General features: G+C 43.0%; 1 protein-coding gene across 2 annotated transcripts; it reads left to right on the top strand.

Moving 5' to 3' along the window:
* Positions 1–3615: 3615 nt before the first annotated feature.
* On the top strand, positions 3616–15235 carry LOC306793336 (heat shock protein HSP 90-alpha 1). 2 transcript variants are annotated; one of them, XM_079290908.1, is made up of 11 exons: positions 3616–3742; positions 4582–4728; positions 4841–5207; positions 5299–5432; positions 5527–5832; positions 5962–6127; positions 6300–6490; positions 6602–6749; positions 6843–7111; positions 7211–7544; positions 7633–8047. In XM_079290908.1, the coding sequence occupies exons 2-11, from the start codon at positions 4582–4584 to the stop codon at positions 7740–7742; spliced, it is 2172 nt and encodes a 723-aa protein (XP_079147034.1). In that variant the 5' UTR covers positions 3616–3742; the 3' UTR covers positions 7743–8047. The 2 variants fall into 2 exon arrangements, with proteins under 2 accessions (XP_079147034.1, XP_079147033.1); XM_079290907.1 differs by lacking the exons at positions 3616–3742; positions 4582–4728; positions 4841–5207; ... (5 more) ...; positions 6843–7111; positions 7211–7544 and adding exons at positions 10276–10425; positions 11930–12296; positions 12417–12550; ... (5 more) ...; positions 14333–14666; positions 14834–15235 and having other exon boundaries at positions 7739–8538.
* Positions 15236–16203: the final 968 nt, after the last annotated feature.

Raw genomic sequence — 16203 nt, 5'->3', positions numbered from 1 at the left:
AGCAAGCCCCTTTGCTCTATAAAATAAGTGAATCTGCTCGTGATGATCTTTTCCATCCACTTGCACAAATGAGATGTCAGTGCTATTGGTCTATAATTGCCAGCATTCGCTAGGTCTTTACCAGGTTTACCAAAAGGTAGAATCAAAGCACTCTTCCAGCTGCTTGGCATTACACCTTCCCTCCAAATCATATTAAACAATTAACAAATAATTTCCAAGGCTTCTTCTGGTAATTGTCTAAACATAGCGTAGCATAGTTGGTCTTGACCTGGAGCAGTATACCCACTTCCCTCCAATGCTATTTTCAGCTCCTGTATTGAAAACTCCATATCAAGGGGTGTTCCTTCATTGCCCTTTTTCTTTCTAACTTCTGTATGTGCTGCTAAAATGTCTTATTTTCTCTGTCTATGCCTCTCGTGTCAATGACTTCCGCTGTGAACATTTGCAAACTTCTTCCCCAATAACGCAGCTTTCTCCTCATTTGTAATTGCCCGATATTCTCCGTCGATCAAAATGAATTGATTTTCTTTTCCCACTCATCTTTTTGATCATCGCCCAAACATCACGTAACTCTATTTCTCTTCCAATAGCTGAACAGAATTGCCTCCATGCATTCCTCTTTGATGCCTTAATAACTTTCCGTACTACCGCTCTCTTTCTTTGATCATCGATCAGATTATCTTGGGTCAAAAGACTTCTTAACTTTCTGTAGGCACGATTTCTTTCTTTCATGGCATTTGTACATTCCTCATTCCACCATGGAACCATTTTCTTTTTCCCATTCACCTTACTCTTAGGAATGCACATTGACGCAGCACCAATAATCATAGCGGTCACTGCTCTCGAACAGCTGTCCACATTATTCTCAATAGATATTTCTTCCCATGACTTCCTACAACATTCTTTAAATTTTCCCCAGTTAGCTTTAGGAAAACACCATCTTTCTATTATATTACCCTTCTGAGTAAAGATATCACAATTTAATGAGCGCCATATAGGATAGTGATCACTCCCTATATTAGATTCATTCATTGTATTCCATTCACACAAATTACTCATATTTCCTGAGACTAATGTAAGATCTAAGCAGGATACTGAGTTTCGAGTAACATCTACTCTGGTACTGCTTCCATCGGTAAGACAAATTAATGATCTCTCCTCTATAAATTCTTCAACTACCCCTCCGTTGGTATCAGTGATCACTTCTCCATAATGTATTGTGAGCATTAAAATCTCCACACCAAATTTCTCTTTTTCCAATATTTACTGATATCTCGTGAAACATTTCCAGATAGCTTTTTACAAGGATTATAGAAGTTCACTAACTTTATATCTCCTCTTGGACTACATACTTCTATCATAACACATTCATACTGTTCTGGAACATTAATCTTTTTATATGCTAAGTTATCCTTGATAAATGTTACACACCCTCCACCTTGTTTTCCAATTCTATCATATCTGACAGAGCTGTATCCTGAAATGACAAAGTCCAATTGTGGTTTTAACCAAGTTTCTTGAATGCAAATAACATCTGGTGTAACTGTCAGATCAGCTACAACCTTCTTGAATTCTTGCCCATTTGCAATTAGACTTCTGGCATTCCATTGTAGGATATGCAACACCATTATGAGGTGAATCACCCTGAGCCGGTTCAACATCTTGTGAATCAGATCAGCCTTAACTTCTTTAATCCCCAGTATCTCTATGGATGCCTCTACGATTGTCTTTATTCTGTCACTTTTTCTTTTTTGTTGAATTGCCAAATTCATAGTTTTGCAGATGAAGGCCACGAAACAGATTTTATCTACAATTAGCGTGTCCTCATTGATCTCTTTTATGCATGGATTTAACTCTGTTAGACTCTGATCTAGGACAGGGGGAAGGTCCACAGGAGGTTGTCTAATCCCAGCTTCTCTTATATCATTCCTGTGGCTTTCCCTGGGTGTAACTTTATCATTTTCCTTCACTTTTTTAACTGCTTCCGCATAAGACACTTGAAGTATTTTATATTTCTGCACTTCTTTTGCTTGTATTTGAACTGGGCATCCTCCAAAAGCAACGCTGTGTTCACCGCTGCAGTTATAACATTTCATTTTTACATCTTGATCACATTTTCCGTATTCATGCTCGCCTCCACATCTTGCACATCTCTGCTTACCCATACATTGCCCTGCAGTATGTCCCATTCTTTGACACTTGAAGCATCTTAAAGGAGCTGGAATAAACTCTTTTACCCTTCCTGTATCAATGCTCAAATCACACATGCATGAACTCACCATCTTATTCTGGCAAACTATTTGAACTATGGGGAATCGGGCTCTCCCCTTTAGAAAATATTGGATATGTGCTTGCATCAGTTCTCCATGTTTCTCAATTGCATGCGCTGCTTCTAGTAGTGTGGAAACATTTTGGATTACGTAACAGATCTCTAGCAGATGGAATACACTGCCATCCACTGGTCAGCTGAAGAAACTCACACCCACACTGGACTGGAGAATTCTCGTCTTCTATCTGATACAATGTTGTTACCGTGTAGTCCCACATTTATAAACCTGGTGTATGAGTTGTTTATGGTATATTGAAATGTTGTGGGGGGGGGGGGGTAATGTAGTGAGACTGCACCTTTTCCCTTCTCTTGTGCTCTGATAGCTCTCGTCAACACACTGTTTTGTCAATTTGATAACCATAATTATGTGTAATTACTATTCCCTGTGGAGCATCCTAAGCCATGTACCACCTGTGCAAGAAGTTAGTTTTGACTCCTGTTTCATTTTACCAATCAGGTTCTAAAACTATTCTATTACTATAACTATTCATGTTTCCTTCAACTGAGAAATACAGCTAAAACATCAAATCAAATCAGTATAATAAATGACAGTGAATGTCATTTATCAGAGCAGCTCTCAGTTAATTTTACAATAGATTTCAAAATGAACCACAATGCATGCACGCATGTCAAAGCCCAGGACAGGGCCTACATTGCTGAACTTATAAATCCTAAATCCCCTAAATGTTGTTTTTGGTTGTCAGACCGCTTATCCCAAAACAATCAAAGTTTGCAGTAGTTGCCAATAAACGCATCATGTTCAGGTGGCTGATTCTGTTTCCAAAGTCCATCTGGTGAAGAAAGACCACAAGTTGTGGCTGAAAACTCTGGAAATTGCATTGTGTTGTGCTAAGATTTTATTTATTTTTTACTGTGAAACCTTTGAGATTCACCCCAATCTTGCATGCCAAAAAAAGAAATGGGCCTGCTGTCCACAGGAAGCCCTGTGGTATGTCAGTGTGTGGCACCTCGACAGCAGCTGATAATCACAGCTGTGACGCTTACAGGGGGTATGGGGCCTAAGAGCCAGACAAGCTATCAGGAAAGCGCTCGATTTGAGTGACAGGCACTCCTTGTGACTCTGAAGCCCTATAAGGGCACATAAACTTTAGGGTTCTGGTGTCTCACTCGCCAACACCCCCCCCCCCCCCCCCCCCTTCCCGGCCTTTCCTCGTCACCCCCCTTAACGTCGTGAACATATCTTCTGGAAGCTTCTGAATGGAAGCTTCGAGAACCCCCCCCCCTAATGTATAAAAAGACACCGGCGTGTCGTGGGGTCTGCGTAGATTCAGTTGAACACACCATAAGAGACTTACTGCCTACGGGAGGAGCAGCAAAGCACACACTTGGAGCTCAGTGATACATTTGAAGACTATCATCAAGAGGCAACTGAAAGAACATATTCTATTCAAGGTAAGACTGAAGATGAAAGGTTATATCTTTATTTATTTGGTTGCTTTAATGGTAGGAGCACGGGCAAAAGTAGGAAAAATACATGCTGCAAATTAACTGACAGAATTGCAGAAATATAAAGTTACAATAAAATATAAAGTCAGTTCTTTGTAGTGTGGCAGAATGGCCCCTTTAGCATTCGTATCATGTTGAGGCTGTAACATGCAAGGAACACATGGCAAGCAGGGTGACCCTGGGTGTGAAAGTAATGGCGGATGAGCAGGAAAACCGGCTGGCACAAAGAGCAGATACTGCAGTTTCACACTGCACTCGGTGCAGAAAAGTATCAAAAACATCGCAAAAGTAGGGGCGATGTTTGAATGCAATTAAATCACAAAGATGGCAACTTTGTATGGTCTGTTTTAATCATGAATACAAAAGGAACCGAACAAATGTTCCTACCAGGCAGATTTATTTTGTTCTGACAACAAGTGCCTCACTCATGAAAAAAGACAACAGCTGCTCTACAGTTAAAACCAGATTGTCTTCCATCTTTGAATTGCTAGCTGCTGTTCCTTCCTTTAACTTAAAGGTGTTAAGTGACACATGGTGAAGGCTTGGGGGGTTGGGCAAAGCATCCCAACTCCACCCATTTAGCAAATGGCAAGTCTTTGATTGACAGAAGGAACACGTGTTTGTCTACCATCTGCAATAGCTGACCTCGTCATGCCACGAGGCTGCCTTTAACAGGGTGGAGAAAGAGATTTCAAATGTAACAGGAGGAGATTCGTTTTGAGATATCTAACTTCTATTTCACACAAGAAGCATAATTATGAAATATAACATGTGCTTTCTTTCAGATGCCTGCCGCTGGAAACGTTATGGAGGAGGAGGCTGAGACGTTTGCCTTCCAGGCTGAGATCGCTCAGCTGATGTCCCTGATCATAAACACCTTCTACTCAAACAAAGAGATCTTCCTTAGAGAGATTATCTCCAACTCCTCAGATGTAAATAAAAACCATAACTTTATCATATATGTTCCTTTGCTTTTGCACATGTAAGCAGCTCTCACATGTGTGCAAACATCACTATTTTAACAAGCTTATCCCTATCTCACAGGCCTTGGACAAAATCAGATATGAGAGCTTGACAGATCCCAGCAAACTTGAGTCCTGCAAGGACCTGAAGATCGAAATCACGCCCGACCTGCACGCTCGCACCGTGACCCTGACTGACACTGGTATCGGCATGACCAAGGCCGACCTGATCAACAATCTGGGAACAATCGCCAAGTCCGGCACCAAGGCTTTCATGGAGGCTCTGCAGGCTGGAGCCGACATCTCCATGATCGGTCAGTTTGGTGTGGGTTTCTACTCTTCCTACCTCGTGGCTGAGCGGGTGACGGTGATAACCAAGCACAATGACGACGAGCAGTACATTTGGCAGTCTGCAGCTGGCGGCTCATTCACAGTCAAAGTTGACACTGGTGAGTTCCCTCATTGATATAATATTCAATATTTTGCATCATGAGTATGATTTGGCTCTGCGCTCACCATTGGTTTTATTGCTACCTTTAGGAGAGTCCATCGGCAGAGGCACCAAAGTGATCCTTCACCTCAAAGATGATCAGACAGAATACTGTGAGGAGAAGCGCATCAAGGAAGTTGTGAAGAAGCACTCACAGTTCATTGGCTACCCTATTACACTTTATGTAAGTACCATTAGCAAACCTAATAATAACGAATGATATTGACATGCTTAGACAAACCAATTCCTAAAGCACCAACTCTTTCCACATATTCAAGGTGGAGAAAACAAGGGAGAAGGAAGTGGACCTTGAAGCGGGAGAAAAGGAAGAGGAAGTTGAGAACGATGCCACTGAGAACAAGGACAAACCTAAGATTGAGGACGTGGGCTCCGACGAAGATGAGGACACAAAGGAGAGCAAGAACAAGAGGAAGAAGAAGGTCAAGGAGAAGTACATAGATGCCCAGGAGCTGAACAAGACCAAGCCAATCTGGACCCGTAACCCTGATGACATCACCAACGACGAGTACGGAGAGTTCTACAAGAGTCTCACCAACGATTGGGAGGACCACCTCGCTGTCAAGGTGAGCCGAGTCAAATGACGATAAACATGGCGAAAGGTGCCACCTAGCTACCTCGTTGCAAACAGGTTCATGGCTTCATGTGATGTTTTTCAAGCTGATAAATTCATACTTCATTCTTGTCTCTTGCAGCATTTCTCAGTGGAGGGTCAGCTGGAGTTCCGTGCCTTGCTCTTCGTACCCAGAAGGGCATCTTTCGACCTCTTTGAGAACAAGAAGAAGAAGAACAACATCAAGCTGTACGTGCGCAGAGTCTTCATCATGGACAACTGCGACGAGCTCATCCCTGAGTACCTCAGTGAGTAACATAAGTGACACATTACTAATCATTCACATACAATTTCTTGGATACATATAAAGATATGTATGGCTTTGAGATTCTGCATGCTAATTATTGGTAAGATTATTTTGGTCATAATATTTTAAGTCTGGCTTTGGAAGGCTAAGCACTCGTTATTGTCTCTATTCAGATTTCATCAAGGGTGTGGTGGACTCTGAGGATCTGCCCCTGAACATCTCCAGAGAGATGCTGCAGCAGAGCAAGATCCTGAAAGTCATCCGCAAGAACCTGGTCAAGAAGTGCCTGGAACTCTTCACCGAACTGTCCGAGGACAAGGACAACTACAAAAAGTGCTACGAGCAGTTCTCCAAGAACATCAAGGTAGGTTGATCCATCTGAATTGATGCATTTAACTCTCACCCTTCAGATAGAGAGTCTGAGGTTTTGCATGTTTAACATTGAATATTTGTAACACATCTTTTCCTGTTTCAGCTTGGCATCCATGAAGACTCTCAGAACAGGAAGAAGCTGTCTGAGCTGCTGCGCTACTACACCTCAACCTCTGGAGATGAGACGGTTTCCCTGAAAGACTATGTTTCACGCATGAAGGACAGCCAGAAACATATCTACTACATCACAGGTTAGCAACTCAACTCGCTCCTTTTCTTTTTACAATTTTGCTTTGAAGTTTCCTCAAAAGGGATTTAGTAGTGATTCAATTTAACCTCCACAGGTGAGACCAAAGACCAGGTGGCTAACTCCTCGTTCGTGGAGCGCCTTCACAAAGCCGGCCTCGAGGTCATTTACATGATCGAGCCCATCGACGAGTACTGTGTCCAGCAGCTGAAGGAGTATGATGGCAAGAACCTGGTTTCAGTGACCAAGGAAGCCCTAGAGCTGCCTGAGGACGAGGAAAACCTGAAGAAGCATGATGATCTCAAAAATAAATTTGAAAACATTTGCAAGATCATGAAGGACATCCTCGACAAGAAGATTGAAAAGGTGAAGAAAACATATCTAATCTATCTTAATGTTGCAGTACAATTGTGCTAATATATCATATTTCATCATGACCATAATACAACATTTTATTATTGACAGGTGACTGTCTCCAACCGCCTGGTCTCTTCCCCCTGCTGCATCGTCACCAGCACCTACGGCTGGACGGCCAACATGGAGAGGATCATGAAGTCTCAGGCCCTGAGAGACAACTCCACCATGGGCTACATGACAGCCAAGAAGCACCTTGAGATCAACCCTATGCATCCAATCGTTGAGACCTTGAGGGTGAAGGCAGAGGCCGACAAAAACGACAAGGCCGTGAAAGACCTGGTCATCCTCCTGTTCGAGACTGCCCTGCTCTCCTCAGGATTCACACTGGATGACCCCCAGACCCACTCCAACCGCATCTACAGAATGATCAAGCTGGGTCTTGGTAAGTTTTCTCTTTCTCAGGAATTAGTTATTAAATGCCTCCATTAATAAGTGGCTTTGGTTGCTAATGAATGCATTCTGATTCACAGGCATCGATGATGATGATTCTGCAGTCGAGGACCTCGTTCAGCCTGCTGAAGAGGATATGCCAGTCTTGGAAGGAGATGATGACACATCAAGAATGGAGGAAGTTGACTAAAATACTGAGAAGACTCTTTCCTGCTTTGTTAAATATTATTTTTATAATTATGTTGCTTCTTCAAATAGACATGTCACTCTAACACAACTCTCCTTTCGTAAACAGTACTAGTCAATAGAACTTAAGTAATGTAATTAATGTAGGCCACAGTGTGGCTTTGTCGACCAAGCTGCTTATACAACTGCTGACAACCATTAAGAGAGTAATGTGAAGTCACTTGGAATTTGACTTCTGTCTCTTTTTGTAATAACTACATTTTTTATGAAACCCATTCAAATGTGTAATAAAAATATTTAGAAATAAGACCTGCAATCTTGCCTACTTGAATCCATTACATGTTCAATTTCATTCCTTTGTTTTGGTTCCTATGATTGAAAATGGGATACAGATGAAGTAACTAAACGTCAACTTTTATTTTATTCGACGTTCTGGAATTTTCAGTGAACATGGTTCATTTGAGGTCTCCTGCGCCTCCTCGCCCCGTCTCATCCGCCCCCCACCCCGCTCCTAAACTCCCTTAGTCCCGCCTCCTCCAGCAAAGAATGGACAGAAGCGGGTGCCCACATCATGATTGACAGCCCACTGGGCCTGTCAGCAAACACCACCCACCGGGCTGCAGCGAGGAAGATTCCAGACGGTTCTGGAAGGCTCAGGACAGGATTTCTCGGACGCTCGGTGAAAGTAGAAAAGCTGCACAGATAGCCGGTCCGCTGCAAACACACCACTGTAGCCGGGCTATCTACTGCTACGACCTCCACACGCCTCACTCCGGGGTTTGCGTTACACTGAGGACCAGGTAAATCAATTATATATCTTTATATAATAATAAAAAATACTACAGGATGCCAACTGATAAAATACAAAATGAGACACTTTGACATGCATGGTTAATATTACCGAATATTAGCTTTATCTTTATATAATGTTAGTTTCACTGCTATTTTGTAATAAGATAATAATATAAACATATTCTCACATGCCTGCATGTAAATGGTAACTGTGATTAAATCTAGTTCATGCACATCTTGTTACAATCAGCTTATAACAATACAATAAGCATAGGCCTATACTTGGATTTGACAGTAAGGTTTGCAGCAGTAGTGACAAAGTCATTTTCTTGGCATGTCAGCGTTATTTGCACGCGTCAAAACTTTTTTTCCAACCTAATTTTGGCAGCTCACGTTAATCCCGCCCACATTACCTGTGCGTCGCTCAAAGCTGGAGCGATACCAGTCACATGGAGCGCATTGATGCGCTTGTCAGGCAGGAATTATGTTAAACAGGCACGGAATCGAATGAACCCGAATCACATTTACTCAATTGAGAGATTCATTTTCACACTGCAAACTCAGTGGAGTACAGGCCGATCCTTCACTGAACCTCCTCGGATGGAGAAGAGGAGGAGATTTGGATTCCTATGGAACCTGCTAGAAAGTTCAGTTTGCCTCTTGGTACCTTCTAGAAACTCGCAATTTACCCGGGAAGCCGGCAGGTGGAGACATTTCTACCGATACTGATGTGTAATCCAAGCCACGCGCGTCTCTATGATCAACCAGAAACCTATCAATGCACTGTCATGATCTGTCTACATTGGTGGGCTGAATTGAGATCTGTGTTGTGTTACCTAATAGTTTGAGACTATCTAGATGAAAAAAAAAAAATCTAAGTACAATTAACTTTCTACACTCTCTCCTCATATAGTTTTCTTTTTTTTTGCATTTGCAGAAAATAACATGTTTATTATGCATCAGGTGGATTTTGTCTGATTTGCCAAAGATGGATTATAGGCAGGTGGAGTGCTGAGCCGAGCTGGACAGTCTGTCACACCACATGCCCGCACAATGGATGCATGCTTATACTAACCCAGCATACTGATGCACACCTCCACTGATGTTAACTAAAGTGATTAGTCAGTGTTTTGATAATGACACTGACAGGTGATTACAATGTTAATGGTTAATGTAGCTCATTAGCATAACAGCCTATACTCAGCCTATACATACTCAGATTGTGTCAGAGGTATTGATTCAACCATATAAGGTAGTTTTGTGGTGGCGGTGTTGATAACATTCTATTAAAATAAGATATGATCATTTTTTTGTTGGTCCCACAGCGGGGACATTTGCAGGATTACAGCAGCAGAGTGGACAGTGCGAATGAAGAAGAGACAGCAAAGAAAAATAACGAGTATAATAAATAAGTGATACTGGGATACTGGGAGCTGTTTGCTAAAGCAGTAGATTCTAGTTAAACCTTAGATAGGACGGTTTAACTTGAATTACTTGCACATTGTCCGAGGGTGATTGGCCGTGCTGTGGTTGTTGTAGGTGTGACAGCGCAGTGACTCGCTGTGCTGCAGCCGATCCACAGACCGATGAACACACAGGTCCACAACTTGCCTGTAGAACTGCAAAACAGATACATGAGAACAAGTGCCAGTTTATAGGAAATACATTTTATTTTGTGTGTGTGTGCATGTGTAATCCATGATATAGGCATCATCTAACAATAGTCATTTGTCCCCTCTGCTTAGATGCTGGAATCACACGACCAAACAATGGAAGAGGAGGCTGAGACGTTTGCCTTCCAGGCTGAGATCGCTCAGCTGATGTCGCTGATCATCAACACCTTCTACTCAAACAAAGAGATCTTCCTTCGGGAGCTTATCTCCAACTCCTCAGATGTAAGTTCGTCACAGTATTAGCCTAAAGCAGTGGCGGGCCGTGCATTTTATAGCTGGGCCTTCACTGCTGTCCTGCAGCTGAAAAACAGCTACGGTCATTATTTGCTTCGTGTAAAAATGAAGCCAACACCTATCTGCAGAGAATACGCCGGGAGTGCGTCTCCTCGCTGCCCTGACTGCAGCTGGGACTGGTGCGCGAGTTACCGCCTGTGAGTGCTTTGGGGCGGCGGAGGGGCAGCACCCGCTGCTCGTTCACGACAGTAACTGTAGAACGGTAGTCCTTTAATTCACGTCACAAAAGTCTCCAATAACACCAGAACAAGTCACTAGATTTGCCACTAGTAGCTTTTGACAAAAAAAGTCGCCATGAGGATTTAGAAAGTCGCCAGATTTAGCGAGAAATTCGCTAAGTTGCCAACACTGGCACCGGCTAAATATGTCCCTAGAGCAACACTGGATGTAACAATGGTTCCTATCACATATTAAACCAAACAAAAATCCAATCTTCATAAAAACAAGTTGTACAAATAATAAAATATAAATATATATAAATATATATAATATATATAATAATATATAAATATATCTTAAAGCTACTGCAGATGTAAAAACAAACACATTTAACTTACCAGAGCTGCTGTTCACTATTTAGCTGCTGTTCATCCTTTCTTTGTTAATAAAGAGTTTAATCTCACGGTTGTTCAGTACATCTGTGCGTTTTAGTTCCAGTAAGAAGTCCTTCTCGATTCATGGACGCCAGTGAAGACAGTCGAGTCTCCCCAGTTGTATTTCTTGAATACGTTTTAATGCGTTTGAAGGCTGAAAATGTCCGCTCCACAGAGGCAGCAGATATTGGGATTGTCACCGCCCAACATGTCATGCCAGCCCACTGACCAATCACGTACTTGTAGGCCAGCTAGCAGGCTCTGACATGTCAAAGAATACGCCCAACATGTCAAACTAAAGATCTGATTGGTTGAACGCTATGACAATCAACAATATCGTCCCCATTCACTTAAAGAGCAAAGGGATTCACCTGTGACGCTGCAGGCCTCGGGCCTCTGTTCTTACCTAGAGACTCAGCGGTGAAATCTGATTGGATAAAAGCTCTACTTAAAACAAGCTGCACTGGAAGCAGAGCAACTGAGGAAGACAGTAGCTGTGCAATGAGAAAATAAGATAATGGGAAAAATATTTTTATAAATTATAATACATGTAGTGTATTTCAGAAAAAATATTCAATTATAAAATAGCTATAACTTTGTGGTCCTGTTTAGGCCAGCAGAGAAGGCCTTGCAGGCCCTGACGGCCCACCACTGGCCTAAAGCTGTTTCCTTAAGCTCATGGTTTGTCTAGGATGCTTATTGAGCCTGTTTTAAGTTTAACTGTTGTACGCGTTGGCTATAACACATGCTGATGATCAAGCAACTGACAAATCCTGAATAATTTAAGAGGGAGTTGTTTAAATTTCTGTCAAAACTGCCTCCCCCCCCCCCCCCCCCAGGCCCTGGACAAAATCCGCTACGAGAGTCTCACTGACCCCACCAAGCTGGATGATGGCAAAGAGCTTAAAATCGAAGTAATTCCCAACAAAGAGGAACGCACCCTGACCCTGACTGACACTGGTATCGGCATGACCAAGGCCGACCTGATCAACAATCTGGGAACGATCGCCAAGTCCGGCACCAAAGCTTTCATGGAGGCTCTGCAGGCTGGAGCCGACATCTCCATGATCGGTCAGTTTGGTGTGGGTTTCTACTCTTCCTACCTCGTGGCTGAGCGGGTGACGGTGATAACCAAGCACAATGACGACGAGCAGTACATCTGGGAATCCTCTGCTGGAGGCTCCTTCACAGTGAAAGTGGACACCTGTAAGTGATATAAAGGCCATTGTTTGGTTGCTATTAAACAATTCAGTTTTATTGATGAAGCGCTACCCATCGGAGGAGGTTTTCTCAAACTCTAACTGACCCATCCTTTTCCCCATACAGCTGAGTCCATTGGGCGTGGCACCAGGGTGATCCTGCACTTGAAAGAAGACCAGATAGAATATATTGAGGAGCGAAGAATCAAAGAGATTGTGAAAAAGCACTCGCAGTTTATTGGCTATCCCATCACACTCTTTGTAAGTACTCATTTAAGTTGGGTAAATCAGGTAACACAAAAACCACGGCCAGTGACTGAGTCCCATTTTTGTTCAGGTGGAGAAAGAACGAGACAAGGAGGTGAGTGACGACGAGGCAGAGGAGGAGGAGGAGAAGGACAAGGACGCAGAAGAGGACAAGGACAAGCCCGAGATTGAGGACGTCGGGTCAGATGAGGAGCACGACCACGACAAATGTTCAGACAAAAAGAAGAAGAAGAAGAAGATCAAGGAGAAGTACATCGACCAGGAAGAGCTGAACAAGACCAAACCCCTGTGGACCCGCAACCCCGACGACATCACTAATGAGGAGTATGGAGAGTTCTACAAGAGCCTGACCAATGACTGGGAAGACCACCTGGCTGTCAAGGTGGGTCTCTTAATCATTTCTTAGTCCGTATCGGACTTGTATCATCATCGACCCTATAACTGACCTGATCAACCCTCTTTTTCACAGCACTTTTCAGTGGAGGGTCAGCTGGAATTCCGCGCGCTGCTCTTTGTGCCTCGCCGCGCTCCCTTCGACCTCTTTGAGAACAAGAAGAAGAAGAACAACATCAAGCTGTACGTGCGCAGGGTCTTCATCATGGACAACTGCGACGAGCTCATCCCTGAGTACCTCAGTGAGTATCGACCCAAATGTTGAATTACTGGCATGTGCAATTTGTTCAGAATCAAATAAACGGCTTATATATTTCAAATAACAATCTATCATCTTAGAAATTTGAATATATTGCTGATCAGGTTGTTTTTATCCATCCTATTCAGATTTCATCAAGGGTGTGGTGGACTCTGAGGATCTGCCCCTGAACATCTCCAGAGAGATGCTGCAGCAGAGCAAGATCCTGAAAGTCATCCGCAAGAACCTGGTCAAGAAGTGCCTGGAACTCTTCACCGAGCTGTCCGAGGACAACGACAACTACAAGAAGTACTACGAGCAGTTCTCCAAGAACATCAAGGTTCGTGTCCTCATCCTGCACCGTGGGAGCTGCCGGGGTTCCTAATCTTGTCCCATTCAAACTTTTACATGTTTAGCCAAATTAGCGTTTGTATGTCTTTAACACTGATACTGCAGCTTATCCTTCAAATGAATCTTGACTGACATTTAGTTTTATTTGTCTTTCAGCTTGGCATCCACGAGGATTCTCAAAACAAAAAGCGTCTGTCTGAGCTGCTGAGATACTACACCTCAGCTTCTGGGGACGAGGTGGTGTCCTTGAAGGACTATGTTACACGCATGAAGGACAACCAGAAACACATTTACTACATCACTGGTGAGGACGCCCTTCATTCATGAACTATTCACGTTAATTGAAAAGCATTTGAGAATCGGGCAGAATGAGTGAATTAATGTGATACAAGAGACCTGTGTGACAACGTCGCCCTGTATTTCAGGTGAGACCAAAGACCAGGTGGCGAACTCGGCATTCGTGGAGCGCCTTCACAAAGCCGGCCTCGAGGTCATTTACATGATCGAGCCCATCGACGAGTACTGTGTCCAGCAGCTGAAGGAGTTTGAGGGCAAGAACCTGGTTTCGGTGACCAAGGAAGGCCTGGAGCTGCCTGAGGACGAGAAGAAGAAGCAGGAGGAGAAGAAGGCTCAGTTTGAGAACTTGTGCAAGATAATGAAGGACATCTTGGAGAAGAAGGTGGAGAAGGTAAGAAGATTAAAACAACCCATGAGGTGTTGTATAACTTAATATTGTATAATCCACTGTTGCGCAATTAAGGCAGAAAATGATCAATTCTTGTTTACCTCCACAGGTCTCAGTCTCCAACCGCCTGGTCTCTTCCCCCTGCTGCATCGTCACCAGCACCTACGGCTGGACGGCCAACATGGAGAGGATCATGAAGGCTCAGGCTCTGAGGGACAACTCCACCATGGGCTACATGGCTGCTAAGAAGCACCTTGAGATCAACACTGACCACCCCATCGTGGAGACCCTGAGGCAGAAGGCAGAGGCCGACAAGAACGACAAGTCTGTGAAGGACCTGGTCATCCTGCTCTTTGAGACGGCCCTGCTCTCTTCAGGGTTCACCCTGGATGAACCGCAGACCCACTCCAACCGCATCTACAGAATGATCAAGCTGGGTCTTGGTGAGTATCTGTGTCCGTTGACGCAATCTAAAGCTTCCATGACATTTTTATCGATACTTCTTGCACATTTATGAGCGGTAAATTATTGCAGTGAGATATTTTTACTGCGCAACAAATCTGGCAACAATGATTTAAAACATATAATGGCTTCCTTCCTATTTGTTAAGGTATTGATGAAGATGATCTGACACCAGAGGAAGTCATCTGTGCTCCCACTGAGGACATGCCCCCTCTTGAAGGGGATGATGACGACACATCCAGGATGGAGGAGGTGGACTAGGCCTGTTTCTACGGCCTGCTGGTGTTCAGAAGTAGTGTTATATAAAAGTTAAAGATTAATGTTGTAAATCTGCCTGAGAATACTCTACCCTCAACCCTCTTTTTGACCAAATTCACATTATTTCCCCTTGCATTTACCGGACGCAGTTCAGATTCATTCCTTTAGAACTTTATTTTTAAGTTGTCACTTTTTGTAACTTGGGTTTTATCAATGCATTTGTTTTGTATTTATTGACATTCCAATGTCCTTTGTGTTCTTACTGTAACTGTAAATAAAGCAAAATTGATACTGTTATTTCAAATGGGTGGGACCCAAAAATAAAAGTTAACCATGTTAACAAGAACTTCACTGATTCTCTGAGAAGTTTAGAGCACGGGAAGAGTGTAAAAACAATTAATAAGGGTATACAAAGTTACAGCCAGTGGCAGGAAATATGTATACATTCAGTTGAGTGAAATCAGCATTGTGTGTATGAACCTAACTCGCATATGACGTATCCATTCGCTGTCTACTACAGCAGCTGATATGTGTCGCCATTGAGTGTCGGTCTTCCTCACCTCCTCAAATGTATTTATCTAAGTTCATAACAAACATATCAATGCATTGCTGGAAGGAATGAAAATCACATAAATAATTGCGTGTCCTCAAGGCGTTCAGGTAACATGACAGGATGTGCACTGTGGGCTCGTGAAATGGAGCATTTGCACTCTTAAGTTGAGCAGAGATCTCAGGGTTGACTCCACACAGGACTAATGGACAGGATTGCAAAGGAGTGTTCAAGGACATGAACAGTAGCTCATGAAACAAATGTCACAACACTGATGCTGTTCTCTTCAGATTGTAGCCATGAGACATGGATCTTGCCAACAACTTGAACCGAATCAAAATAACCTCTAAAGGAGGAGGAATATGATAACAGCTAATACCCTTAACGGTGGCTCTGCTCTCTTCATTGAGCCATCATGCACACTTCATTTAGTTTTCCCTACTCTGACACGTCAATATTGAGTGAAAAGGGCCTATTACAAAGGGCAGGGCAGATTAACATGTTGACAGAGACAAAAAAAACGATTCTTTTAAGGGGGAAAACTGTAATTGATGAATAAATTCAGAGGGCAAAATAGACATTGTAGGAGACAGTACAATTCCAGTAGATGGCAGTAATACAACAAAGACATATTCACATATTTTAGAAAATGTAGGAATAGGAAGGTTTACCAGCCCTAGTGAAAGAGATAGGCTGAACATCCTTTAGAA

The sequence above is a fragment of the Melanostigma gelatinosum genome (genome assembly GCF_949748355.1).
Source record: "Melanostigma gelatinosum genome assembly, chromosome: 19".
In the NCBI taxonomy this organism is placed as follows: domain Eukaryota; kingdom Metazoa; phylum Chordata; class Actinopteri; order Perciformes; family Zoarcidae; genus Melanostigma; species Melanostigma gelatinosum.
Note: the sequence above shows the minus strand (reverse complement) of the source record. Positions and strands in the feature narration are given on the sequence as shown.